Raw genomic sequence first — 23,136 nt, 5'->3', positions numbered from 1 at the left:
ACAGGGCTGCAGAGGTTGCATGATCAAAGCAAAGTCCTATAATGAAAAAGTAAATTGTCTCTTATGTTCTTTGATGATGTAGACTGCACTTGACAACAAATTTGATGATTTTTCCAACACATCAGGTAGAGCCAGAGAGGGACTGCAGAGTTGAATATAACACAGCTTTTTTTTCTTAAAGTCCCCAAATTCTTAATTTTTTAAACTTTATTTTAGATTTTAGTTTTGTATTTAATTACAACTTTTTTTTTTTTTTTTGAGACAGAGTCTTACTCTGTGGCCCAGGGTGGAGTGCAGTGGCATGGTCTCAGCTTATTGCAACCTCCGCCTCCCAGGTTCAAGCGATTATCCTGCCTCAGCTCCTTTCCTGAGTAGCTGGGACTACAGGCACATGCCACCAGGCCCAGCTAATTTTGTACCTTAGTAGAGACCTGGTTTCACCCCATGTTGGTCAGGGCTGGTCTTGAACTCCTGACCTCAGGTGATCCACCTGCCTCGGGCCTCCCTGTGCTGGGATTTCACAGGTGTGAGTCACTGGCGCTCTGGCCTACAACTTATAATTTCCTAAGAATAACTTGGCAAACTCTTTTGTCGTAAGTATTTTTTTTTTTGAGACGGGAGTTCGCCTGTCAGCTTCAGGCTGGGAGTGGCGGGCTACCCGGCCACGTAAGCTCCGGCCTGGCTCACGCATTCTTCCTGCCTCAGCCTCCCCGAGGTGGCGGGCGCCTGTGGTCCCAGCTACTCGGGAGGCTAGTTTTTTGTATTTTTTAGTAGAGACGGGGTTTCACCGTGTTCGCCAGGGTGGTCTCGATCTCCTGACCTCGTGATCCGCCCGTCTCGGCCTCCCAAAGTGCTGGGATTACAGGCTTGAGCCACCGCGCCCGGCCTGTCCTAAGTATTTAACAGCATTCCTTCTTTCTCACCTCAGCATAAGAAAACATACAGAGGCAAGTGTGACTTAAGTTTATAAGTCACTTGCCATAGTCCTCTCCAGCTAAAATAGTGACAGATAACATTTACTGAGTTTGCAGCATGGATTAGATACATGGATTATCTCATTTATGCCCCACAACAACCTGAAGAGGTAGCTACTATTTAATACTATTCCTGTTTTTAGATGAGAAAGCTGGGCCTTAAAGAAACAAAGTATTGCTCAAGATGACACAATCTGCATGCAAGAGAAGCAAAGCTTGAACCGACATCCACAGGCTACCAAGCCTGTTCTTTGGCAACAATGCTATCCTGCCTTGCTGACAAAGAGATGGGATCTTTTAGTGTGATATAAAAGGAATTAACTGGGTGAGGTAGGGTTAGACAGAAGCCACCAGGCTGTGAATAATTTCAACAAACAGAAATACATCTTAACCATCAAAATTATCCTGCATTTCAATAGCTATGGGTCAACTTTATTTATTTATTTAATTTTTGAAACACAATCTTGCTCTGTTGTCCAGGATGGAGTAGAGTGGCATGATCACAGATCACTGCAGCCTAGGCCACCCAAGCTCAAATGATCCTTCCACTTAAGCCCTCTGTGTAGGCTAGGACTGGAAGCACATGCCACCACACCCAGCTAATTTTTTAAAAAAATGTTTTTGTAGAGATGGGGTCTCACTATATTTCCCAGGCTGGTCTCCAATCCTGGCCTCAAGCAATCTTCCCCCCTTGGCCTCCCAGAGTGCTGAGATTACAGGTATGAGCCACTGTGCCCAGCCTTGGGTCAACTTAAGATGTCTGCTGAGGTGGTTGTGAAGCAGTAACTCAATTTAATCCTGATTCCAGCCAAGAAGGGTCCCTGAGTTAGGACAGAAAGGCACCAATAGCACTTGCTCAACAGAAGCAGGTGTTAAAATATACAGACAGCACAGTGAGAAAGGGCTTAGGGTGAAAGCTCCTCTTCTACCTTCAGAGATGACAGCAGGCCTGACTGTGGGTCCTGGCACTTTTATTTGCAAGCTACATGACTAATCACTAGATTTCTCTGGCCCTCAGTTCTCTATCTATAAACTAAGTAGGTTGAACTAGAAGACCTCTAATTTAATCTAGAGATTGAAATAGACATTAAAAAACAAACAATCAGGCCAGGTGCAATGGCTCACTCCTGTAATCTCAGCACTTTGGGGGGCTGAGACAGGCGGATCAATTGAAGTCAGGAGTTTGAGACCAGCCTGGGCAACATGGTGAAAACTCATCTCTACTAAAAAAAAAAAAAAAAAACCCCAAAAATTAGCCAGGTATGGTGGTGCCGCCTGTAGTCCAGCCACTTTGGAGGCTGAGGCAGGAGGATCGCTTGAATCTGGGAGGCGGAGGTTGCAGTGAGCCAAGATCACATCGCTATACTTCAGCCTGGGTGACAGAGCAAGGCTCCATTTCACACACACACACACAAAACAAAAACAAAAAACAAACCAAAAAAACCCCCAACCAATCCAATCACCTACATGATGCCTACACCTCCTCTGTCATGTCCCTTACAGCTCCAGCTGCACTCAGGTAAAGCTGTAACCAGTCCGTCTTTGCCACCTCTGGGCTTGATTCTGTTTCTCTGTACCATCAATCTTTCACTCTAATTTAAATATGGGACGAGTATTCCTTATCCAAAATGCTTGGGACCAGAAGTGTTTCGGATTTTGGATTTTTTCAGATTTTGGAATATTGGCATTATACTTTCTTTCATTTTTTGAGACGGAGTCTCGCTCTGTCGCCCAGGCTGACACATCAATGGCACAATCTCGGCTCATGGCAACCTCCACCTCCCGGGCTCAAGTGATTCTCCTGCCTCAGCCTCCTAGCTGGGATTACAGGTGCTCTCCACCATGCCCAGTTAATTTTTGTATTTTTTTTTTTTTAGACGGAGTCTCGCCCTGTTGCCCAGGCTGGAGTGCAGTGGCGCAATCTCGGCTCACTGCAAGCTCAGCCTCCCAGGTTCACGCCATTCTCCTGCCTCAGCCTCCCGAGTAGCTGGGACTACAGGTGCCCGCGAACACGCCCGGCTACTGTTTTTGTATTTTTAGTAGAGACAGGGTTTCACCATATTAGCCAGGATGGTCTTGATCACCCGACCTCGTGATCCGCCTGCCTCGGCCTCCCAAAGTGCTGGGATTACAGGCGTGAGCCACTGCGCCCGGCCTAATTTTTGTATTTTTAGTAGAGATGGGGTTTCACCATGTTGGCCAGACTGGCCTCAAATGATCCACCCACATTGGCCTCCCAAAGTGCTAGGATTACAGCCATGAGCCACCAGCCTGGCCTGCATTATACTTTATAGTAGAGTATCCCAAATGTGAAAAGCTGAAATCCAAAATGCTCCAAAATTTGAAACTTTTTGAGCACCAACATGATGCTCAAAGGAAATGCTCATTGGAGCATTTCAGGATTTGGGATGCTCAACCTGTACTGGTCCCTTCCAGACACAACAATATCGAATTAAGTAAAACCTCAAAATCAAGTGCTATTAAATATTACTATATTTATACTTTTATTTATAATCAAGATAATAAGAGTTCCCATCAAATGAATATTCTATTAGTTAAATCCTACAAATCAGTTTACATGTTTAAATAATTACAAGATTATGAAATATATAACACTACGATGACCTTGAACACCAGTTTAATTTTTCTTTCAAGGAACTCAGAACCTTTTTAAATGCTTATGCCTCAGGGATCTTGTTAAGATGACAGTGATGTCTGCAAAATACTGTGGATATGGAATGTATCAGAGATTGGGCCATGGCTTTGTAGCTGTAAGAGGTACTGGGAGAAATTTTATTCCTATGTGGAGGCAGACAGCCAGGCAGACAGAGGTCACAACATCCGCTGAGGAGAGTGTGCCTGGAGGTGGGAAAACATGCTGTACTCTCTTTAGGTAAACTGGCTGACTTCAGCTTGACCTCCCTAGAAAAGGGCCTGAGACTTGTAAACCTAAACATTTTGGAAACACCCCACAATGGTGGCACTTTGAACCTTCAACCAGACAAGCGTATGAAGGAAAAGAAAGGGGACAAAACTTCGAGGAGGAAAAAAGTGTCCCTACCCTTGCTCTCCTTTTTATAAATAATCCAGACCACTTGGAAATGAGTCATCATAACCTGGATGATCCGGGCCCCTTGGATGTGAATGTGACAGTCTTATGACTCGATTTTCCAGCCCAGAGTTAATCCTTATCCAGCACTTTGCAGTAAAGGCATGAGTCAGAAACTTCACACAGACAGTAATATCTGGGCCTCATGAGAATTTCATCTGTTTTCTGCCTTCAGCTTTCTGCTCCAGTGAGCCTAACCCAGTGGCTGTCCTGGGGCTACTAAATTTCTCTAGTTCTTTCAATATGATGTTCTTGACACTCAGAGGGCTCTACCCTACAGCTGAAAGCCCAGGTTGGACTCGGTTGCTTGCAGCACCTGTAATCCCAGCACTTTGGGCGGCTGAGGCAGGAGGATTGATTGCTTGAGCCCAGGAGTTCAAGACCAGCCTGGGTGACATTGTGAGAACCCAACTTTACAAAAAATGAAAAAGCAACAATTAAGCAGAGACCAACAACGGTGATATAGGAATGGGGCTAAAGGGGAAGAATGTAGTCAGAGCACATATATACATCTTGTGTTCAGTATGCCTTAGGCACTGCGTTACATGCTTCCGATGAATTATGAAGCTGAAGCATCACAGTAATCTCTTAAGATAGACACCAATATCTCCATTTTACAGGGAAGCGGTGAGGGCACTGAGAGCATAAGTAACACCTTGGCAAGCACACAGCGAGGAAAACCCAGAGCTGAGATTCAAACACAGGCAAGCAAACTCAAAGCCCTGCTGTCACTCAACCATTCCTTTGATTGAAAAACTGAGGAAGTATTTAGCTGGTATAATTTTTTAAAAAAATTATTCTTAACCAGCATGATTTTTAAAAATAGCTTAGTGAATATTTCTTAGAGTTACAAGATTAAGTGTGTGTGACACAATGACAAAAACTTTTTTTTTTTTTTTGAGATAGGGTCTCGTTCTGTCCCCCAGACTGGAGCAATCACAGCTCACTGTAGCTTTGACTTCCTTGACTAAAGTGATTCTCCTGCCTCAGCCTCCCAAGTAGCTAAGAGCATAGGTGTGAGCCACCACACCTAAATTTTATTTTTAGTAGAGATGGGGTTCTCATTATGTCGCACAGGTTGGTCTCAAACTCCTGGGGTCAAGTAATCCTCCCTCCTTGGCCTTCAAAAGTGTTGGGATTACAGGCCTGAACCACTACATGTGGCTGACACAGACTTTTTTTTTTCGAGACAGAGTTTCACTCTTCTTGCCCAAGCTGGAATGCAATGACGCTATCTTGGCTCACTGCAACCTCTGCCTCCCGGGCTCAAGTGATTCTCCTGCCTCAGCCTCCTGAGTAGCTGGGATTACAGGCGCCCACCACCACGCTTGGCTAATTTTGTATTTTTAGTAGAGACAGGGTTTCTCCTCTCCATGTTGGTCAGGCTGGTCTTGAATTCCCGACCTCAGGTGATCCGCCTGCCTCGGCCTCGCAAAGTGCTGGGATTACAGGCATGAGCCACTGTGCCCGGCCCACAAACTCTTAATTCAGAGTGTAATTAGGGACAACGAATTTTGCCACACAATGGCTCAGGTACCACAGAACCCTGCCTACTTCCTGAGAAACACTGTTAAGATTTCCTTCAGACTTTGAGACACCACGTGGCCAAATGTGTCTTCAATTCCAGGCCTGCAGGGCCCAGCGAGGAGGGACGCATAAATTGCCCCTAAAAGACCAAGTAGAATTTCTGGCAAGTAACGTTCCATAACTGGCAGGTTTTTGGGCTTGGCCTGGAAAACTGTCATCAATATCCAAAACATGGCTCTGAACCACAAAATTTCCCTGATAGTTTAACATAAATTCTTCCAGATTCTGTATAAAGCCATTTCCTCTTACAAAGTAGCTGATTATCAGCTGCTGACTATTAAGCTATGAGGTACTTAAACCATTTAAGGTTTTGGTACAGCCAAGTCAAATTCAGCTTGTGTCCTGGAACCTTTTAACAAGCAGCGACATTACTTCTGAGCATCTTCTGTAACCATCTCCTCACATCTCGCTGACCTCATATCCTGGCCCAGGGGTGCAGTTCCTGACTCTTAGGAAGCCCTAGTCCTTTTAAGAATCTATAAATTTCCTAAAATAGAACTAACCTTTATTTTGCTTCCGGCAGTAGTTGGGCGCCCTTTCTTGTCAGCTTGCAGATTTTCCGGAAATAAAGACTTTATGAAAGGCCTGGAAAAGGAGAAAGAGAATGAATTAGCAATCTGTAAGTACCTTGGGGTCTGAAAGCCTGCCTTTTTAGAGGATGGGGTGGAGAGCCGTACCCAGGCATATAACCTTGGCTACAGAAAAGCCATCTGACTCATGGCACAGGCCATCAAGATGTGACTTGGGGAAATGAACAATGGACGGAAGACATGAAAGGAAAGAATTCTAAGATATAAGCAACTTGGAATCAAAGACTGCAAAATAAATTTTAAAACGTTGCTTTCCAACGTCCCTAGTCACAGGAATTGAGGTATATCTTGACAGTAGAACATAACGGAGGGAGGTCAGTAGGGGATTTCAGGTTTTCTTTTGTTTTTGAGACAGGGTCTCGCTCTGTTGCCCAGGCCGGAGTGCAGGGGTTCAATCATGGCTCACTGCAGCCTCGACCTCCCAGGCTCAAGCCATCTTCCCACCTCAGCCTCCTGAGTGACTGGGACTATAGGCAGGTGCCACCACATCCAGCTAATTCTTGTATTTTCTATAGAGATGGGGTTTTGCCATGTTTCCCAGGCTGGTCTCAAACAACTGGGCTCAAGAGATATTCCTGCCTCAGCCTCTTGAAGTGTTGGGACTACAGGCGTGAGGCACTGCGCCCGGCCAGCATGTGTTTGTTAACACAAGCAAGCTAGACCAGAACTCAGGGAATTATATGAAATATCTGGATTCAGTGCAGATGCTGCTTTGCTCTAGAGCAGTTTCCGAGCCTGGGCACTGGTATCTGCGGCTGAATAATTCTTTGTTGGGGGCTGAGGAGGGGGCCTCTTCTACATATAGTGGGATATTTAGCAGCATCCATGGTCTCTGTTCACCAGATGCCAGTAGCACACTGTTTCCAGCTCTACACAGAAAACCCTGACAAACTGCTTTTGAGTATGAGCAATTTTAAGTGGAGCAGTAACAAATCATGAGCACTCTGCCTCCTGAATATACTTTCTTTTTTTTTTTTTGAGACAAAGTCTCACTCTGTCGCCAGGCTGGAGTGCAGTGGTGTGATCTTGGCTCACTGCAACCTCTGCCTCCCAGGTGCAAGAGATTCTCCTGCCTCAACCTCCTGAGTAGCTGGGACTACAAGCGCAAACCACCACACACAGCTAAGTTTTGTATTATTAGTAGAAACAGGGTTTCACCATGTTGGCCAGGATGGTCTCGATCTCTTGACCTCGTGATCCACCTGCCTTGGCCTCCCAAAGTGCTGTGATTACAGGTGTGAGCCACCGTGCCCGGCCTGTATATACTTTCATTAGTGGTGCTATTTGAGCTGCATGTGTTTACACATCTGCCTCACTAGCAACAGGACAGGGACAATGCCTTCCTCATCTTAGTGTCCCTGGTGTGTCTGAAGCATAGCATGGTACACAGTTGGTCCATAATATATATCTGCTGACTGGGTGAATGACGGGATCCATGTAAATTAGCAATCTGACATTCAAACTCAAACTCACTTCCTCCTCAATGACTTTTTGGGCATCTTGAATGTTCCAGGAAGTCTCCCCAGCAATCTACTTTTAACTTGACCAGACACGACTACAGATTTTGACATCAAATGTGTTTATAAAATAATAGGCCATGTCTATATGACAGCAGTTTATATGCAAGCAATAATAGCTCTTAAACTTGGCAGGAATTTTAATAAGTTTTTAAAAACAATCTCCAGAAGCAAGTCTGCACCTGACTGCCATAAAACCCACAAGCCAGGACTTGTGGCTTACCTAACCATCTCAGAGAAGAACCGATCAATTTTGTATGTTGTGAATAAAAAGAAATGCAAAATCTCAAAAATGGTGGTGTGACTGCAAAGAAGGGCAGGGATGGAGAGCAGAGGGTGATGAGGGGCAGGGAGTGGCAGAGACAGAATTAAATGGAGCAGAACAGCTGTCCAGGGCCTGAAAAGGAAACTCTTGCTTTGCTTTCATTGCAGTCAGTCCTTTATTAGGAAATTATCAGGCTCGCTGCTGTTGATTAGAGGAACTGGCCTTGCTGTTGTGACAGCTTAAGTAATAGAGACCAGAAGGGCAACTCTTACTTGAAATAAGCTCTAGAAATTGTTAGATCTGGCATGCATGGGCCTTGCCTTGCAAGCATGGACCTGCTCATGTAAATTACATCTTCTTATGTGTTATCCAGGATCTTGAGAACCTTTTCAGGGAAGAGGGGAGGAAGGCAGAGGTGGTCCTGACAGTTCTAGCAGTGTGCAAGGGGGATACCCCCACTGTTCTACCCCTATAGCTGAAACAGGGTCTTGGGAGTTAAAATGGATCTCTGAGTCACTCCTTCTTTAGTTGTCCCTCCCAGAGTTCTCAAGCCATTTCTTAAGTACTTCAGGGACTCTGGTTAATGTGGGTCTTGCTAAGCCATTAAACATCTTTAAAAATTCAAAGACCATGAAGAAGAGTTCAAGGGCAAAATGTCATAGAACCAGACTGTTCCACTCTTAAATGGTCAGAAATGGCCATCCCAATCCAAAGCCAGTGGGCTCACTTCTCCCTGATAATAGTATTGAAAGGTAGAAAGTCTGATGCCCTCAAGGACCTGTAGATGGCACTTGGAATTTGGGTGCATGAAGTGTTAGGGACATAAAAGGGACAGACTGATATAGAGAAAAGAAAGCTATTTTGAGAAACCAAAAAGATCAATAATAATCCAGACCCAATAGCATGAAGGAACAAAATCCTAACCACTAAACATCACAGGTGTTTTGTTTTGTTTTTGTTTTTTCTTTATTAGAGACACGGTGTTCCTATGTTGCCTGGCTGGAGGGCAGTGGCTATTCATAGGAGTGATCATAGCTCACTGCAGCCTCAAACTCCTAGGATCAAGTGATCCTCCTGCCTCAGCCTCCTGAGTCGCTGGGACTATAGGAGCACACTACCACACCCAGCTCATAAGTTTGTTTTCATATTGAAAATTTCGTCAAACCTATATCCCCTGTCAGCTATGGCAAAACATACTTACAGCTCACTGCTCTGCATAAGCTCAATGAGATCCATAAAAAGCACATCCCGGTTCCTTTCACAAAAGCCATCCATGTCATAGGATACCTGGCCAAGAACGGAAAGAAATCTAATTTCATTGAACAAAATGTAATTTCATTGAACAAAATGTGATTCATTGAACAAAATCGTTTATTGAACAAAAAATCTAATTTCACCAAACAAAAAACCCAAGTTGCCATGGCTATCCTCACCACAACGTGTGGATTTCCAGATGTTGCATTTGGGATTTCATTGTGCACTGTCACAGGAAGGTTGTGCATGTCTTACTTGTTAGCTGACTTAGCGGGGATGACCTGCAGATGCTGATGAGTATCTGCCTGCCTGGATGGCCCAGGTGATCCATAATCAGAACTCCAGCTCTCAAGGCCCCATACCCCTTTTTCAGTGGATTCATTGGGGTGTCTAAATGACAAACTCAATTCTTTTCCTAAATTTTAGCTAAGACAGAGCAAAAGTGAAGCCCCTCATGCTCAGTAATTCATTGCAATGAGCCATGTCAACTGAGGCTTTGCAATTTCTCCCAGAAGCAGTATCGAATTTGCACCAATCTGCCCAGAAACTCATGCTCAGATACTCTGTTTAACAAGAGGTCAGCTGGGATGATGGATGAGACCAGGGGATTTCCATAGGACCAGGAAGTCCCCAAGACCATGACCTCAAATTACTTTTTTATCATCTGCAGCCCTACACAGCCTGGCACCCACTAGGCACCCAATACTCATGGGTTTTATGAGAACAAACACCAAAAGTGAACTCTGGGCCTTGATTTATACTCCCAGTCGGCATGGGGAGACAAGGAATGCCAGTCTGTGATTCCAGCAAGAGGCAAGACGAAAATCTATTTCTTCAGCAGCTAATATATGTAGCAGGGTGATTCATGTTCCAAAAATACACAGTAGTATGGTGAGATTTAGTGCTGGAGTGACTCCCAGCTGGCCCCTACCCTGCTCAAGCTTCAGTTGACTGTTCCAGTGCGGGTCCTGGCCAGGACTGGCACCAAGGCAGCGGGATCCTTTCAAAATAGGCCTCCAGCGCCATAGACCAGAAAGCAGGAGCCCACTTCTCGGACACTGGGAGATGGTGCAGGCAGCCACCGGTACGCAACGCACAGCGCCCTATCCTTCCCGGCAGGGTCATTGTTCAGAAAACGTAACCTTATTTTCATCTGTAGATAATAGAAGCATTTTTCCTTGGCACTCATACTAAAAATAAAAAACTAGTAATCCCAGGGATCTGGGTTAGCTTCTTCAGCATGTCAACTATTGATGAGAACACTCTTTGTAAAACGAACTCCAGAAATCACTTGCTAGAGAAGCAGCCCTTCACTGCCTTAGTCTGAGCACCCACAGAAAGCACGTGTCGGAGACGCTGGAAAGGCCCGCGCAGCCGCAGTAGAGGGCCAGGGGGCGGGTCATGCGCACCCGCAGTAGAGGGCTGAAGGTCCTGCCAACGGCTCTCTTGGTGTCTCAACGTTCTGGTCAGCAGCTTTTTGCCGTTTCTCTCTCTCCACTTCTTGAGCGAGCAGCCATGAGTTGGACTGTGCCTCTTGTGCGGGCCAGCCAGAGAGTGAGCTCGGTGGGAGCGAATTTCCTGTGCCTGAAGATGGCCCTGTGTCCCCGTCAGGCAGCGCGCATCCCACTCAAGGGCGCCTGGCGCTTCACCTCCGTGAGCAAGATGGCGACTGTGAAGAGTGAGCTTATTGAGCGCTTCACTTCTGAGGAGCCCGTTCATCACAGTAAGGTCTCCATCATAGGAACTGGATCGGTGGGCATGGCCTGCGCTATCAGCATCTTATTAAAAGGCTTGATCGATGAACTTGCCCTTGTGGATCTTGATGAAGGCAAACTGAAGGGTGAGACGATGGATCTTCAACATGGCAGCTCTTTCACGAAAATGCCAAATATTGTTTGTAGCAAAGATTACTTTGTCACCGCAAACTCCAACCTAGTGATTATCACAGCAGGTGCACGCCAAGAAAAGGGAGAAACGCGCCTTAATTTAGTGCAGCGAAATGTGGCCCTCTTCAAGTTAATGATTTCCAATATTGTCCAGCATAGTCCCCACTGCAAACTGATTATTGTTTCCAATCCAGTGGATATCTTAAGTTATGTAGCTTGGAAGCTGAGCGCATTTCCCAAAAACCGTGTTATTGGAAGCGGCTGTAATCTGGATACTGCTCGTTTTCGTTTCTTGATTGGACAAAAGCTTGGTATCCATTCTGAAAGCTGCCATGGATGGATCCTCGGAGAGCACGGAGACTCAAGTGTTCCTGTGTGGAGTGGAGTGAACATAGCTGGTGTCCCTTTGAAGGACCTGAACTCTGATATAGGAACTGATAAAGATCCTGAGCAATGGAAAAATGTCCACGAAGAAGTGATTGCTAGTGCCTATGAGATTATTAAAATGAAAGGTTATACTTCTTGGGCCATTGGCCTATCTGTGGCTGATTTAACAGAAAGTATTTTGAAGAATCTTAGGAGAACACATCCAGTTTCCACCATAATTAAGGGCCTCTATGGAATAGATGAAGAAGTATTCCTCAGTATTCCTTGTATCCTGGGAGAGAATGGTATTACCCATCTTATAAAGATAAAGCTGACCCCTGAAGAAGAGGCCCGTCTGAAAAAAAGTGCAAAAACACTTTGGGAAATTCAGAAGGAGCTCAAGATTTAAAGTTGTCTAAAACTACCATTCCGAAATTATTGAAGAGATCACAGATATAGGATTATATAACGAAATTTTGATTAAACTTGAATTCCTAAAAGATGGAAACAGGAAAGTAGGTAGAGTGACTTTCCTATTTATTTAGTCCTCCAGCTCTTTTATTTAGCATCCACGTGCTGGATGATACTTATTTACAATTCCTAAGTGTTTTTGGTACCTCTGATGTAGCAGCACTTGCCTTGTTACATACATGTTGTTAGCATTTGGTTCCCAAAAAGTAGGATGTAGGTATTCCTTGTGTTCTAGAAATTCTGAGTCTTTTCATTAGATATATGCTATTTCTTTCATTCTTGCTGTCTTACACCTATGTTCATTTATACGCTGTAAAGTAGTAGCTTCTTCTACAGTATAAAAATAAAAGTATGTACATACAAAAAAAATATGCAGTAGTATATACAATCTTTTGTTTTGCTTCCTTTGATAGTCAATAAGTTCTATTTGTTGAATGAATAAAATACGGCAAGGCATATGATTTGCTTCATGAGAAACTGGATCACAGACCCAAAAGCTTAAAACAGATAGACATTAAAATGGATATTGGCCATACCTTCCCAGCATAATGATGAATGATGAAGCCTTGGTTCCAACTGTTGAAGTGCTCATGACTCCCAATCTGCATCTGAAGTTTCTGGAGCAGTGTCTGATCTGCCCCCTCACCCACCGCATGCATCGTGGCACACACATCATCCAGGATGCTCATGATGCCAGGAGGGTTCTGATGGGAGCAAGAAGGCAAGGCCCTAGTCACTGACCTCTCCAAAACAGACAATGCTTATCAGGTCCTTTCTTAGGGAAGGAAACAGCTCCCCAGACTTAAGATACCATCTTGAAAGTCAGTCTTCCCCTTCAGGCAAGAATGCAATTAATAGTCCCAAATGGGAAGTCACCACTTAGATCTAAAGAGGGAGGAAACTCCATTTTCCAAAAAGCTGTTTAACTCCCTGAAGTTTTATCCAACAGTCATGCACAGATCATTATCTGCTCACTCATATTCATGCCAAATTGACTTATGAATCCAAAAGTAAAATAAAAACATTTTCCTTTGACCTAATCTATTTCTTAATGTTCTCTTTCAGCATGTTACCCATATAGGCATCATTTATATAGTTATTTAGTGTACACACTCTATAATGCATTTCCTTTTTCACATAGCACTATTTTATAAGCATTCCTCATGTTTATAACTGAAACCCCTGGGCAACAGAGCGAGATGCCTCTCAAAATAAATAAATAAATAAATAAATAAATAAATAAATAAATAAGTTGTCTACGGATGTTTTCACTGTTTCCAGTGTTTGGCTTATATATAAAATCCTATAGAGATATTTGTTCTATATCACTTTTCTTTTATTTTGAATCATCTTTTTTTCTTTTGAGACAGGGTCTTGTCTTGCTCTGTCACCCAGGCTGGAGTGCAGTGGCACAATCTCAGCTCACCACAGCCTCAACCTCCCAGGTTCAAGTGATCCTCCCACCTCAGCCTCCAGAGTAGCTAGGACCACAGGTGCGTGCCACCATGCCTGGCTAATTTTTGTATTTAGCTAATACAATTTTTGTATTAGCTAAATTTTCTGTTTGGAAACAGGGTTTCACCATGTTGCTGGGGCTGGTCTTGAACCCCTGTGCTCAAGCGATCCACCTACCTCGGCCTCCCAAAGTACTGGGATTACAGGCATGAGCCACCATGCCCAGCCTGAATCAGTCATTAAGGCTAAAGTCCTAGAAGTTGGACTAGAACACAGGGCCAGTTTTATGGCTCTTCACATGCTAAGTCATCGTGTGATAGCTGTCTTCTCTTAGAATCAGTAACAACTTCCATTTGTAAATTGACATTTTACTCATATCCACATGTTCATATTTACTGCCAGAATAAAGCCCTACTGTTTTCTTTTCACACATACAGAAAACTAATACAATTGCTCAAATTCTCTGCAAATCAGAGTTGTCACTTTGCCTGTTCTAAAACAACGACACAGAACAAAAACTCACTTAATGTAAACCTGTGAGCAGTGAAGACATACTAAACCAACACTTACCACTTTGTTCTCTATGAGGTCACATACAATTTTATTATTAAAGTACTCAATGGGTGTCCATCTTATTCCCTCTTGAACATATTCTTCCTGTAAGACAGAAACCAGGAACTCACATTATTTCCCAAATAGCAAGAGCTCTGCACAGACAGACCCTGAATGTACAAAAATTCCCATGAAAGAGAAAAACCTGAATGTCCTTCAACAAATACCAGGAACTTTAATTTCTTATTTTCTAAGAGGTAACAGGAAAGGAACACTTTATGACTTGGTGATTTTTATGTTTAGTTTGAACCCTATGAAATTGTTGCCACACAATTGTTTCTGGCCAACGAAAACTGCAATTTAGTAGCACCGAACTCATAAATCCAGTTACAAAAAAAAAATCACAAAACTTAAAATTTAACATAGGGCTGGGCGCAGTGGCTCACATCTGTAATCCCAGCACTTTGGGAGGCCGAGGTGGGCGGATCACAAGGTCAGGAGTTCGAGACCATCCTGACCAACATGGTGAAACCGTCTCTACTAAAATTACAAAAAGTAGCTGGGTGTGGTGGGGTGCGCCTATAATCCCAGCTACTTGGGAGGCTGAGGCAGGAGAACTGCTTGAACCCAGGAGGTGGAGGTTGAAGTGAGCCGAGATTGCGCCACGGCACTCCAGCCTGGGCGACAAAGCAAAACTCCATCTCAAAAATAAATAAATAAATAAAAATTAAAATTAAATATAGGACAGGAGTAGATTAGCATCCAGGTACTTAATGGGAAGGTTCTTCAGTCTATCAGAGGCTCATTTAACTTGAAAACCATGACACTATCCTGGTTTTTTCTTCTTTCCTCACTGGTTTCACTTTGCCGGCTTCCTTTGCTAGCTCTTTCTTATTTCCAGAACTTTATATGTGGTGGAGTCTCAGGGGTCAATCTTTCAGCCTTCTTGTTTTCTCAGCCCTCCTTCTCTAGGTGATTTCTATCAATCCCATGGCTTTAAATACATCACCTACAGGCTAATGACCCCTGAATTTATTTCTCATCTATATCTTGTCACGGGGTTCCAGACTCAAATCCATTCCACACACTGGAATCTTCGCTTGGATGTATAATAAATGGGCCTCTCCAACTTAACCTGTTTGGAGGAATTCTGATTCCGTATTTCCCATGACCTCCAAACAACCCCTCTTCTCATCTCACCCTCCAGTAAATAGTGTCACCATCAGCCCTGTTATCCAGGGTATAAAGCTAAGAATCACCCACGATTGCTCCTTCTTTCTTGGCTATTGCTAATTATTTTGAGCAAGTCCCATTCTCTCACTCTCCAGATACTCCCTCTCACCACCTGGACTGCTACCGTCGCCGTCTGAGTCTCTACCACATCTAACGTAGTCTCCTGCAGTATCCCCATCACTGGTTTTTTAACTTCCATTCTAGTTTGCTTTCCCCTGCCTCACCCCACTCTATAAGCCTACAGAGCCAGAGTGACCCTTTCAAAAACACAAACAACAAATCAGATCATGTCACTCCTCCCTCAAAATTCTTCAATGGGTCCTCATTCCACTTACTATAACACCCAAAGTCTCAGCCATGCCCTACAATTTCCCATATGATCTAGCCCCTGCCTCCCCGCTCCCATCTCATTGGCTATTGTGCTCTTTCTTGGTTGTTTTTCTCTTGCTACTCTAAGGGTTGGGGAAGGCTAGAGGTTCATGGGAAACCCATATGGAGACGACCAAACCAGTTTGGAGACTACTGCAGGAGAGTGGGCTAGACGTGGTAGGGACTTAGATGGCAACGGTAGCAATGGGTTTCATGTGAACCTCTAGCCTTCCCCACCCCTTAGAGTAGCTACAGTAAAACAACCAAGGGTGGGTTCCAGGGCAGAAGGTCACGTGAAACCCGCTGGTATGGTGTTTCCTAAGCACAGGCATAAACACTTCCATAACGAAATGACCCCAAAACAGCCTTTGATGTATACAGTGGCTTGAATAGTATCCCCCCAAATTTCACATCCACCTGGAACCTCAAAATGTGTGAGGTTTGGAAGTAAGGTCTTTGTAAATGTAATTCACTAAGGACCCCACCGTAAGGCATCCTGGGTTTAGCGTCAACTCGAAATCCAAAAAAATGGTGTCTTTCTTTTCTTTTTCTTTTTCTTTTTTTTTTTTTTTTTAACAGTTCACTCTCCATAGAGACTGTCAAAAATCGTCAATGCTGACTATATTTCAAGGCGTCATGGCAGGGTATTGTGAAAAGTTTTCAATTAGCAATAATCATGCCTCAGATAAACCTCACTGGCTAAAATATTGCCATTGCACAAAGCTAAAATGGTATCTTCATAAAAGAAAAGAGACGGAGATTTGGATAGAGACACAGGGGGACATTGGAAAAGGCTACGTGAAGACACAGGCAGAGACTGGAGTCAAACTGCCAGAAGCCAAGAAATGCCAGGAGCTACCAGAAACTAGAAGAGGAAGGATTCTCCCCTCTATCCTGAGAAGGAGTGTGGCCCTGAGGACTTCCTGATTTCAGACTCTGGGCTCCAGAACTCGGAGGGAAGAAACTGCTACTGTTTCAAGTCACTCAGTTTGTGCTGCTTTGTTATGGTGGCCCCAGGAATCCTAAACAATATGCTATCAGGAAACGATGGAAACTGCACCGAACTATTTATTTATTTATTTTTATTATCATTATTTTGAGACGAAGTCTCGCTCTGTTGCCCAGGCTGGAGTGCAGTGGCACGATCTCAGCTCACTGCAAGCTCCGCCTCCCGGGTTCAAGCGATTCTCCTGCCTCAGCCTCCGGAGTAGCTGGGTCTACAGGCACGCACCACCATGCCTAGCTAATTTTTGTATTTTTAGTAGAGATGGGGTTTCATCATGTTGGCCAGGCTCGTCTCGAATTCCTGACCTCGAATGGTCTGCAGGTCTCGGCCTCCCAAAGTGCTGGGATTACAGGCATGAGCCACTGCACCTGGCTACTATTTATTTTTGAAACAGAGTCTTGCTCTGTTGCCTAGGATGGAGTGCAGTGGTGTGATGATGTAAGTCTCGACCTCCTGGGCTCAAGCAATCTTTTCACCTCAGCCTCCAGAACAGCTGGGACGATAGGCTTATGCCACCACGTCCAGCTAATTGTTTTATTTTTTGTATGGATGGGGTCTCATTTTGTCCGGCAGGCTGGTCTTGAACTCCTGGACTCAAGCAATTCTCCCGACTTGGCTTCCCAGAGTGCTAGGATTACAGGCATGAGCCACAGTACCCGACCTGCACCCAACTTTAGAAGAAACTACAGCAAGGCATATTACCTCAGGTAAGTATTGAAATACGAGCTTTGCTAAAAATGTATGTATTGTTAGGGAAGATTGAGAATGGAGTAAATCTGAGAAAACCAAGTCTTTTATTTAGAACACAATATATGCCTCAGACAGTTGGGGCTGGAACTAGGCTCCCATTTCCCACGTGCTCAGTGAGTCAGTATAGTAAAAGCAGCCAGGCTTACGTCCAACGTCACAGCATCATTTGCTTAAAGAAGAAGGCAAATGCTGCAGATGGTATTTATATTTCATGGATTAAAATACCACAATGGCGTATGGTTTTTCTGCCTGACTTTATTAGGTGCATTTCCTAATATAAGAGTGGAACCCAAATCTATTATCAAAAGACAGAAATCGATACCCTTGTAAACAAAATAAATTATAAATAGAATAGGATGAAGGACGAGGGACTGCTTACCTGTTCTGCCTTTAATGTCAGTTCAATAAAAATCTGCTGCAGTTTTTCATTAACAAAATTGATACAAAACTGTTCAAAGCCATTTTTCTGGAAAAAAAAAAAAGTTATTCACATGTAATTGTTTCACAAAATCATTTAAAAGTCATTTCTTGAGTGATTTATTGAAATGTCTTCATGTGAAAAGCTTTCATAGAAATGTTGGATGCATCAGTAGAAAAAAGTTTATATTTAGGAGAAACTAATTTGGTAAAGGTACGTGAAGAACTCACAAAGGCCAAAATGAGCCTGAGTGGTATTTTTGTTGTTGTGGTGGTATATTTTCTGTTTTTTTGTGTTTGCATTGCCTAGAATTCTTTCTTGCAGGCCAGATGAAATATGCCACCCTCCTCAACCCCTACTTATTCAAACTGGCCTTACCTGGAATATTTCAAAGCCATAGATGTCTAGGACGCCAATGTTGTATTCTTCATGGTCTTTCTGCATGGCTTTATTGATCGACTAGAGAAAGTAAACAGCATGGCAGTGAAATCCTTTCCATTTATACTAAAAACGGGCATGCGTTGGGGAAAGGGAGGCTGGACTCTACATAGCAAACACTACTGCTTGCAGGAAACAGAGGACAACGTGAAGGCAGGAGACCTGCTGCATTAACAAACTCTCAGTGCAAAGGCAAGCGCTTTGGAAAACCACCAGGATTCAGAAACGCGAGTACAGTAGAAACAAAAAATGTTTGCTTAATGATGATAACCATTAATTTCTGGCTGAGTCAGCTTCTTCAGGAGGTCTTAACAATTAGAAGAATATGTCATCTTGGATGATCGAAGTAAAACCTATTTCACACGAAGAACCCACACTAAAGGATCTATAATTGTCATTTCAATTGTCTTCCATTCACCTGTCATTTAATGATGACCCAACACAATATGCCAGGGATGCTAAGGACAAGACAATCCTTGTTCCCAGGAGCTTATAGAGAGGGTGAGCTATCTGCAGATAGTAACAATAGTCATTATCTTTGAATTGATAATAGAACCTGCTTACATCTATTGAACATTCACCTCTGCCAGGGTTTGCTAGGTGCTCTTAATGTGTTGTTTCACTTAATTCCCATTTCAATTCTCAAAATGGCAGTGATACCATTATTTTCCCAATTTTCCACACACCAAGGCTTGCTTAAGGTTGTTCTATGTAAGAAGCAGGGTCTGGGACTAAATTTAAGCAGTATGATGCCTAAATCTGTGTTCTTAATCACTGTGAGAAGAGGCCAAGCAATTCATGGGAATAGACTTAATGATAGCAGGGAAGGTTTGGATAGAGGGGTTGGTGGGGGATGCAGTGGGGGAGGAGTGAAGCGAAGAATTCTTTGAGGTGCTGAATACCTGGATGAATTCTGAAGTACCAGAGGTGTTTTCCAGGTAAACAAAATGATATATCATCTTTTGTGAGCAAACGAGTAATCATACACAACACATAGTCAGTGCCCAGTAAATCTCACCTCAAATTAGGATCACTTGTATGAGTATTCATGTACTTTTACTACTTACAAAAAAACTAACAGATGACAGGAAGGAAGGTAGGTAGGAAGCCCAGCGCTGGAAGGTGCTCTGAACAAACAGACAAGATACGTGGATTCTAGTCCCAGGCTGCACTGCCCTCTTGCTGATTGGCCTTGGGTAAAACCACCATGGCTCAGGCCTGATATTCCCTTCTCAGTAAAACAAGGGATCTGAACAAGCTAACTGCATGACTTCTGTTTGGTATGACCCTGACCTTCCCAAGCAATTTTATACTTTAAATAGCCACTAGAACTACCTAGAATACTTCTCCTACCCTGTCCTGCCTGACCCTACTCTAACCACACTAACCGTACTTTAAGCCACATAGATGTTAGTGCCTGGAATCACATACAGATCTTTTGGATCGAACGGCCCCCTGTTGTCCCTTGACTAGGGTCCTTCTAGTTTGAATATATAAACATCAAAGGAGCAAACTAGCTAGGAATCTAGGGCCTCCTAGATCAATCACATAACAGAGTGACCTTGGGCAAATTCCTTAATCAATCTATGCCTCCCTTAGTTTACCTGTAAAGCAGAGATCATAGTACCTAAGTCACAGGGTTGTTGTAAGAATTAAGTGACGGTTTTTTCTCTTTAAAATACTTAGAACAGTATCTGGGCACTTATATAGTTAGTGCTATGTAAGTGCTTGGCATTATTATTTTACCATTTAGAGGCTACAGTGATTAACACAAGATTGTTACTGGCAGTGCTACACTGCTGAAAGACTGATTGTCAGCATATATATGTGATATACATATATAAATATATATTCATATGTAAGAGTGTGTGTGTATCTACATACACATATATATGTGTATAATTACATATAATTACACCATAACCAAAAATATCTAATAGTTTCAAAATACATGCAGAAAGTTTTTGATATTCCTCCCTCCCAAAGGTGGAGCCTCATTCCCCTCGCCTTAAGTGTGGACTTTCCTTAGTGACTTGCTTCTAATAAACAGAATGTGGCAGAGTGACAATACTTGAGTCCAAGATCAGGACATAAAAAAGACTGGCTTCTTGCTCACGCTGTCTTTCAGATCACTCACTCTGGGGAAAACCAACCATCATGTTATGAGGATATTCAAGGAGAGGTCCATGAAGCAAGGGACTGAGACCTCCTGCCAACAGCCACACGGGCAATCCATCTTTCAGCCATATCTTCCAACCCTAGTCAAGCCTTCAGACAACCACAGTTCCAGTCAGCGTGAACCACCAAGCTCAGCCGATCCCAAATATCTGACCCTCAGAAACTGAGAAAACAAGCACTTATGGTTTCAAGTCGCTAGGTTTTGGGTTAATTTGTAACACAGAAGTATGTGGAAAACATATTCCTAAATCTTTAGGCCCACAAATCAAGAAAGGCCCGTGAACGTGGGTCTCCTCTTTTTCTGGTCTCTAGTCCTAGCTTTACCGAATATTTTGTCCAGAAGAAACTTGTTACCATACTAGATTTAGCTAAGGTATCTTGTTGGGCAGTTCTAGAAGGAAATGCAGGATTCAGTGATTGCAGAGTGAGAGGACAGAAAGCGAAGTAAAGTAATGGGTGAAAGGAAGGAGCCAGAACAGGAACACAAAACCCTTAGTCATTTGACATTTTTTTTTTTTTTTTTTTTTGGAGATAGGATCTCACTCTGCCCCCCAGGCTGGAGTGCAGTGGCACAATCTCGGCTCACTGCAGCCTTGACCTCCCAGGCTCAAGTGATCTTCCCACCTCAGCCTCCTGAGTAGCTGGGACCACAGGCACCTGCCACCACACCTGGTTAATTTTTGTGTTTTTTGTAGAGACGGGGTCTCACCACGTTGCAGAGGCTGGTCTCAAACTCCTGGGCTGCAGCGATCCTCCCACCTTGGCCTCTCAGAGTACTGGGATTACAGGTGTGAGCCACCGCGCCCAGCCTACTAGTTTGACTCTTTATAGCTAAGATATGAAACATCACCAACATCAACTTGTGTTACTTACATCTACCAAGAAATCAAAAACCCGGGAGTGCAGGGCCTTGGCGAGCGCATCCCGGGTGTAACAGGCCTGCTCCACATTGAGGGTCACGTGGATGGATTCGGATTTGCCTCCCCACTTGCTATCCATCTGCCGGCTTGTTAGCTTTTCTTTCAACCGGTCCTGGTTTATCCCTAGCAGATATGCAGGAAAAGCTAAAACTGTAGAACATAAAACAAAACATGACAATCTTTCAGAATTGGGACACTTCCAATTCATCTCACAAACATATGGAGGCACTTATGTGCACATGCACATGTGTATACATAGAAGGCACAGTCACAGGCCCCAAGAGCTTACGTTCTAGTGAAGGCTGCTTATCAGTAATCCCACACACATCCATCTCCTTTGTTCTTCCCAATTGTTTTATTACATGAGTCAATTCCTACGATGACTGAGACTTACAATAATACAAATCAGGGATCCAAGAAGGATGGCAAACCTATCCCTCCTACCGAGATCACAGTTAAATGCCTAACATGGACATCTCTCCAAGCTTCCAGCAAGACAGCCCGGAAGGAACTTAATCAAGAAACATTTCTTTGGCTCCAAATATTGTTTTCTTCCTTTTTAGTACAATGTTTTCATAGCATCATTTTTGAAGCACCTGATATTACTGAACTAATAATTACCATGTTTACTAATCCCATGTTTATTGAGTATTTAGCACGTGTAGGGTTACTAAAGAGGGAGGAAAGAATAGAAAATATGTAAGAAATCTTGAAAGCAATCTAGACAAGGCAAAAAATAGTTTGCCAAATAAAGAACCCTTAGAAAAGCTGAATATGTAACACAGACAGACAAGATGTGGAGAAATTAGAACAGGAAGATATTACTACTTGCTGGGGTAGTCAAGAGATTTGAGCTGGGTATAAAGGATAAATAGGATTTGTACAGATGCAGAGAGGAGAAGGGAGTGTACCAAGGGGAGGAAGCAGAAGTGTGGGAGACATGATAGAGACGAGACGCGAGCTACAGTGTGTGGACTAGCACTGGCTGCTGCTGAAAGTTCAGGTCAGATTAAAAAGGTTAGGACAGATTCCAATGCTGGCGGTCCTTGCATGGTATGATATATTTGGGCTGGAGGCAAAAGGGGGCCTGATGGCTAATAAAGAGGGGCATTATAAGAAGATTCCTCTGAGGGTAGCATATAGAGTGAAATGAAGGGGATGTTCATATCCTGCCCTAATGTCACATGGTATGGTAGTTTGTGGTCTCTGGATAGAAAAACAGAGACTTCCATAGCTCAACATCTTGTTTCAGACCATGAAACTTAACTAAGGAGGGCTAGTGATATAAATGGGGTTTTCCTGATTTCTGGGCAGAACGTTCTCATATAAATAAATGACACCATTCTTCGACATGAAAGAATGCTCAGATTTTTGCAATATGAATGGAAGATTTTTATAGATGCAATGGAAATTTTGAACTTGGCTATGAGTTTTCTTTTTCTGCATAATGCTTCACCAAAATTATCTGATAAAAGAATTTTGTTAAAGGCCTTATGATAATGCTAAAAAATCACAAGCCTCCCAATAAAGGATAATCTGTTTGAATTTCACAGATGGTGTTAGAATATAACGAGCTGACATTTCTCAGTGTACACCTTCCAATGAGATTAAGTCAGTGAATACATTTTGAAAACGTATAATGCCAGAACAAGACATTTATCCTCTATATGAGTGTTTCATAAACATGCTTTGAGCAATAGAAGGGCTTCCTTTTAGAAAAGACATGTAAACAAAATCAAATGCACTGATCTGAAAATGGCCATTGTACTTAGTTTTAGTGTTAAACACATGTCTAAGA

At 43.3% G+C, this 23,136-nt stretch overlaps 2 protein-coding genes and 1 non-coding gene across 4 annotated transcripts in view; 1 reads left to right on the top strand and 2 right to left on the bottom strand.

Moving 5' to 3' along the window:
• LOC101026682 (unconventional myosin-Ie) overlaps nucleotides 1–23,136 on the bottom strand; it is a 102,950-nt gene that overhangs the window by 61,116 nt on the left and 18,698 nt on the right. For both annotated transcript variants that reach the window (XM_031661249.1, XM_031661248.1), the window contains exons 6-12: nucleotides 21,292–21,488; nucleotides 18,181–18,261; nucleotides 17,764–17,850; nucleotides 14,045–14,131; nucleotides 12,556–12,723; nucleotides 9,244–9,329; nucleotides 6,174–6,255 (exon numbers count right to left, since the gene is read on the bottom strand). In XM_031661249.1, coding sequence (XP_031517109.1) covers nucleotides 6,174–6,255; nucleotides 9,244–9,329; nucleotides 12,556–12,723; nucleotides 14,045–14,131; nucleotides 17,764–17,850; nucleotides 18,181–18,261; nucleotides 21,292–21,488 — 788 coding nt within the window. The remainder of the gene's footprint in view (nucleotides 1–6,173; nucleotides 6,256–9,243; nucleotides 9,330–12,555; nucleotides 12,724–14,044; nucleotides 14,132–17,763; nucleotides 17,851–18,180; nucleotides 18,262–21,291; nucleotides 21,489–23,136) is intronic.
• Nucleotides 10,681–12,390, top strand: LOC101026324 (L-lactate dehydrogenase A-like 6B). Its single transcript, XM_003900997.5, has one exon. The coding sequence runs from the start codon at nucleotides 10,698–10,700 to the stop codon at nucleotides 11,955–11,957; it is 1,260 nt and encodes a 419-aa protein (XP_003901046.1). The 5' UTR covers nucleotides 10,681–10,697; the 3' UTR covers nucleotides 11,958–12,390.
• On the bottom strand, nucleotides 16,213–16,353 carry LOC116272497. Its single transcript, XR_004181167.1, has one exon. It is a non-coding gene; the product is annotated as a U4 spliceosomal RNA (small nuclear RNA).

The sequence above is a fragment of the Papio anubis genome, unplaced genomic scaffold (genome assembly GCF_008728515.1).
Source record: "Papio anubis isolate 15944 unplaced genomic scaffold, Panubis1.0 scaffold117, whole genome shotgun sequence".
Lineage (NCBI taxonomy): Eukaryota > Metazoa > Chordata > Mammalia > Primates > Cercopithecidae > Papio > Papio anubis.
Note: the sequence above shows the minus strand (reverse complement) of the source record. Positions and strands in the feature narration are given on the sequence as shown.